We start from the raw sequence: 6,225 nt of genomic DNA, 5'->3' as shown, positions 1-6,225 counted from the left end.
GGCGTCAGGGTCTCTGGTGTTCATGACTCCAGCACCGCTAGGTGAAAAAGAAAAGTAATAAACTGAGTCCAGACCTTGTGTGAAGTTCAATAACAGCTTTACTTTGGATAGACGTTTCTCCCAACGGTTTACAGACTTTATCTTGGCTCCAGCAGGTGTTAGCATTAACTTTAGCAGGCAAAAAAACTCAACTCTGCTACATCTGTTGCTCTCTGGCTCTGCTGTGCTGACAGGCTCAAATGGAATCTTTGCTTCTTACTTTAGGCTGCAACTTCTCTCTCTGTAGTCTGACTCTAGCTTAATCCAGGGAAGTTTTCCTCCTGGCTTCACGGGCTCCAAGATGTGGCCTCCACATCCAGCAGAGCTGATTGTGCTCTAACTGGCTTAGGCAGGACACGTCCAGCAGGGATGTGGACCTGCTTCCTCCCTAGGAAGGGGGTGAGCTGAACTGAACTAACTAACTAGTCCCTCCTCTCTTTTAGAGAGGGAGTGTAGAATGGAAAGAAGTGTTCCATCCTCTGCAAAATTAGCACTGCCATGCTTGCTGCCATCTACTGGTGAACCAGGTAAATTACATTATAACACACCAGTTACAAGAAATAGGAAATTAACAATGTGGAGGACTTGGAATAAATACACAGATGACATGACACTAGCCCATTGGAGATAGTAGCAGGGTGCAGAAGTGGTAATGACACTCTGGGTCATTACACACTGACTTATCTATTTCCCATCCTAGGCTGACTCCTGCTTTGCCCCTCAGCATCATACAACATTAAGGGCATCCCGCCTTCAAACAGGAAGGAGACCTCCAAATCAGGGTATACCCTGGGAGAGCAGGTGTGCCCCATCTTTACTGTGCATGGCCCTAGGAATGCACTGGAGCGGGAACACTGAGTAGAACCCCCATCTGTAACTACTACCACTCCTGTCCCGCTTCTCTCCATCAGGCTCCTTATCTGTTGGGTCCGCTGCTCATGTCCACTGACACACTGCTTGCACACAGGAAGGAACCAAGCCCAGGAGGTTGCCCCCCCCCCCCCCCCAGACGAAACAGTATCAGTATTTTGTATATACAGTTTTACAGACCACAAAGTACATACGGTCGTGTTGATGTATCCAGTTGTGAACATTACATTATTCATAAAGCTGCAATATAATGATAATATGAAGAATCATAACTACCCAGCACCACAGTGCATGTCCCAGCAGCTCCTGGTTTTTGCCTTCTCTACATGTACAGATCCTGCATGCATTAGATTGGTTCTTTTTCAGTTTAGAAGGTAATTACATTAGTAATGGGGATGAAATGATGGGTTGGAGTGTTGTAGATTTATTTCAGGTTTTTTAGCTCCATCTAGTGTTGCACAGCAGTAATGCAGCTGCCTGTACAATGATTCTCCAGAACTTTAGCTGGTACCAGAGCCTGGAGCATAGCACAAGTGAAAGAACCCCAGAAAAAACACGCTGATGATCATAATAGATTGATGGATAGTAGAGATGAGCAGATTTCTTGAAAATTATTGATTTGGGTATGAATCGATTCTACCCAAAACAGATATGCTCCAATTGCCCCGAAAGTTAGTGAGAGAGATAAAACAATATACAAGAGCAAAGAGGAATATCTCAGAGTCTGTTCGAATGACTAAAGAATATCACAGAAGCTGATAATAGTTGATTGATAGATATGAGATAGACAGATAGATAGAGCTTCTGGTAATCTGAGACAAGGCTACTAAGAACCCAAGACAAACAGTACCAGAACCTGCTCTGCTGCCATGAAGATACTCTGTAAAAACTCATGGTGAAAACATTTAGTTTCCAAAGAGTTCACCATCAAGCTTCTTAGGTTAAATAGTAGAATGGAGGGACCGGTTTTATTAGGTGTTCTCTACTGTGAATCATTGGCATGAAGCATTGTCCCACCAGTGCAGCCTAAATGATGAGTCAACTTATCTACTGCAACCAGTATTCAGAGTGGGGAGTAAAAGGTCATTGTCCGACCCTTTCACGACTGGCGTGATGTTACGATTTTTGGGTTCAGAAACTTCATAATTTTCACCCGTATTTCCTTGGTTTTCAAACCATAGATGAGGGGATTCAAAATTGGTGGGACCACCAGGAACTGCAGAGACATCACTGTTCTCAGCTCATAGGAGAGGTTGGTAGGATTGAAGCGATGGAGCAGAATCTCGAATAACACATCAATGACAAAGTTAATGATGGTCACTAAGTGAGGAGTACATGTTTGTAAGGACTTGGCTTGGAAGTCCTTGGAGGCCCGGACACAAACTCTAAGAATTTCAATGTAAGAAATAAGGATTAGCACTGGCATGGGGACTAAGATGAATGTGATGAAGAGCCCGTAGATATTGTTGACCGTCGTGTCAACACAGGCCAACCTCACCACTGACCAGTTGTCACAATAGATCTTCAGGATGAAGGAGCCACATAGTGGGAGCTTAATGGTCAACATAAACTGGGCTAAAAATATACAGATAATAAATAACCAGGCTGAGACGACGAGCTTGAGGACCATGGTCAAGGACATGATAGTGGTGTATCTCAAGGGGCAGCAGATGCACAAGTATCGATCATAGGCCATGATAGTCAGGATGAGCATTTCTATTCCCATGTAGGTGTGAATGCAGAAGACTTGGGTTAAACAACCCGCGTAGGAGATGGTTTGAGTTTGGCTAATTAAATTTACGAATAAATTGGGGAAGAAGGCACTGCTACCGTAGAGTCCATTGAGGCACAGCACGGAGATGAAGACGTACATGGGCTCCTGAAGACTCTTGTGTAAGACCACAGAGGAGATGACTGCAAAGTTGCAAAGAACAATGATGAGGAAACCAAGAAACGTGATTACGCTGTAGACGTATTTTACTTCAGTCATTGGCCCAAAGTTGAGGGTTAGGAGGGAAGGATAAGTGCTGGTGACATTCCACATCTTCAATCTTAAGGTGGCATTCTGCAAATTAACACAAGCTATAACTTTATTTTTCTTTTAAAGGTCTTCTCTGAATCAATGTCTGATAGGAGACTGTAAAATCTCTTGGAATGTGCAACCAAAAGGATTGTGGTGTTACATAGGACTGCAATGGCCATGACAAACATTCGTAATGAGCTTTTTCTCACAGAGACTCAAAGTGCAGGGATAGTTGTGTGGCTGGGATGACTTCCTGGGAGGTCAGTGTTTGCCATATAGGCGCTCGATTTGTAAATTTATGGGGAGAACATACAAACTCCATGCAGTTGTCCCTGATCAGATTCGCACTCAAGACCCCAGCGCTGCAAGGCACTAGTGCTAACCACTGCCCCAATGTCACTGACTGCAGGTGACATCTACTATATTATCTGTACTCAGAGAGTTATCACTGGGTTATCTGTGGTGTTACATAGGACACCATAGAACATGGTGTGAAGGCTGTGGTCATGGTGTCTATGTCAGTTTGAGATGATGAGGTTGAGGTTAAGTATAGTCATAAACATATCCTAGCTTTGTACCTCCCTGTCCTCCTCGTCTCATGTCTAAGCAGTTCATCTGCTCCCTGTAACCTGGAGGGAAATCTGGGATCTAGAATGATGCATTGCTCTTGTATCAGGCACAAACAAATCAGTACTTAACCTGAAACACACTCCTAAACAGGACCTCCAATCTCAGCTTCATGGACCTGATCATTGCATGCATTTATCAGCCATGTGATTGTGGAATATTTGAGGACATTTTGCCTTTGTCTTTCCCCCTAGTTATCACTCACCGACGCTGCAGACTTAGGTTGTCACTTCAGAGACTCCTCCACGGTGCATACAGGGGACAGGTCAGAGCTTATATACATCAGGACACATTCCCTGGTGATCCCTGGTGTCTGACGCTAGGCAATGGCAAACCCAAAGCTAATTGCATCCTAATGACTGCTGTGTATGAACGCAATCCTACAAGTGAATCTTCTGGGACGCCATGCGATGAAGTCATGAAGTGATTCTGATATTCTCTACATTTATAGAGGAAATTTCAATACAACATCATCCAGTTATATGGAAATCCTCCCAACCAGGCGGCCAAAAAATTATAACCTGGTTAGTCCCATATATTTGAGGTGTCTGAGATGTGATTGATGACATCTCTTGAGTCCACACGAATTATGACACAATGACATCTCCTAATGAGAGCCACTCAAGCCGTCAAGTGGGCGAGAAGAGCAAGAGTTGGCAGTGAAGTGGACATCAGGGGGCGTAACTATAGGGGGTGCAGAGGTTCCAACTGCACCCCAGCATGAGAGGACCTTCTGATACCCCAATATTATAAAAGCTAGGTAGAAGCTTGGGTCCTGATTTTGCATTGAGGGAATTTTTTTTTCTACCATGTACGGCCACTGTGCGGCATCAGTCTGAGGCATCTGTTAACGCATACATTTTTGGTATGCATTAAATGGATGGAAAAAATAGGATGAGAACCCAGCCCTAGTGTCAGAATAAGCTCCAGTACACAGAGGAGCAGCGTGGCGGAGAGGGGAGGCCGCCATGTACTGACAGAGCGCTACCTGGTCCTGGTGGTCAGGGATGAGGATTGTGTTTCCCAAGGATCATTTTCTACTGGGAAATACAGGGCCCAGTATAATACACTAGAATCTATATAATATAAAGATACTAGCCCTACCCCCGAATGATAATGCAATTAGGTGGTTATTTATTATATAGAAATACGTCTATATTAGGCGTATTTCTGATACAGATTGTGGCGCAAAGGTCCTTAGCACCGCAATCTGCATATTTTCCCTGCTCATGATAAGTCTAAAAAAGGATGGCGTGGGCAGGGAAAGGGATACAGTTATGGCCATCCAGTTATCGGATACCACCACCATACATTGACCGGATAACACCTCTGTACAGTGACCGGATAACACCGCCATACGGTGATCGGATAAAAGGGTATAAGAGGGCACAGTATAGGGAATGACTAGAGGCACTGCACAGGGTGTGGTAAGAGGGCACAATGCAGGGTATAAGGGGGCACAGTGAGGGGCACAGTACAGGGTGGGGGGCACAGTCGCATGACTCTGTGACATTAGAAGGTCCTTATGGTGAATGCGGTTCATGCGCCACCATAATGAGAGGCAGAGTAGTGAGACAGGAGTGTGATTATGTGGCTAGAGATAAAAAAATTTAACTGTCGGCCAGTACAGGCCCCAAAAATTAGCCAATAGGTATTCACCTGACATCAAAGAACTTTGGATTTTGTGGCTGGAGGTACATTAGGCGGTCACAGGATAAATATGTAACTGTCGGCCAGTATGGGCCCCAATAATTAGGCATTCACCTGACATAAAAGGCCTTTTATGCCGCTGTATATACATAAGGCAAGGACCATTCTTTGTTCTTGGTGATGGCGGATATGTGTGGGCTGGCATGAGGTTTTTTAATTACATGTGGTCATCACAGGTGTTGCATACCTCCGAGATCCATGCCTCATTCATTTTTAAAAATGTGAGGTAGTCCACACTGTCGTGAGCTAGGCGAGTGCGCTTATTGGTCACGATCCCCCCTGCTGCGCTGAACATCCTTTCGGACAGGACACTCGACGAGGGGCAAGCCAAGAGTTCCATGGCAAATTGTGCCAGCTCTGGCCACAGGCCTGCACACCCAGTAGTTCAAGGGTTCCTAGCTTCTCAGAGCTTCCTCCTCCCTATCTGCTGCTCTGTCTCTCCCTCTGAACTCCCCTCCTCTTCCTCTCTTGTGGGCATCATCGTCACCTTCACCACCACTGACATCTCGGAGGTCTTGGAGTAGGCAGCAACAGCGGGACCACCCTCCTTGGGCTGATCTGGGTACTGTCGTCAGACTGCTGGGTGGCGACCGTTGCTACCTTCTCTTCCTCACCCGATTCCAATAATGGCTATGAATCGGTAAGGTCTGGGAATGGATGGCAAAATAATTCCTCTGACTCGAGTGGAGGGGCTATGGTGGTGGTGGTGTCTTTCGGGGTGCACACAGCAGAGAGTGAGGAGGGTGCAGATACAGAGGATGAGGAGGGTGCCGAAGCGGAAGGCTAAGTGAGCCACTCAACCAACTCTGGTGTGCCCTTTGAAGTTATCGCACGCGCCTTCAACTTACCACTTAGGCTGCGGCCTGGTGCACCTTCCCAACCCCTACAATCCCTGCGGAATGGTCTGCCTCTTCCTCTACCTGTCATTTTCTAAATAACCCTGTGCCTAAGTCCGT

General features: G+C 45.8%; 1 protein-coding gene across 1 annotated transcript; it reads right to left on the bottom strand.

Annotated features, from left to right (window-relative positions):
* Positions 1-2,008: 2,008 nt before the first annotated feature.
* Positions 2,009-2,953, bottom strand: LOC120994085 (olfactory receptor 52D1-like). The gene has a single exon (XM_040422545.1). The coding sequence runs from the start codon at positions 2,951-2,953 to the stop codon at positions 2,009-2,011; it is 945 nt and encodes a 314-aa protein (XP_040278479.1).
* Positions 2,954-6,225: the final 3,272 nt, after the last annotated feature.

This window comes from Bufo bufo, chromosome 3 (genome assembly GCF_905171765.1).
Source record: "Bufo bufo chromosome 3, aBufBuf1.1, whole genome shotgun sequence".
NCBI classification, from domain to species: domain Eukaryota; kingdom Metazoa; phylum Chordata; class Amphibia; order Anura; family Bufonidae; genus Bufo; species Bufo bufo.
Note: the sequence above shows the minus strand (reverse complement) of the source record. Positions and strands in the feature narration are given on the sequence as shown.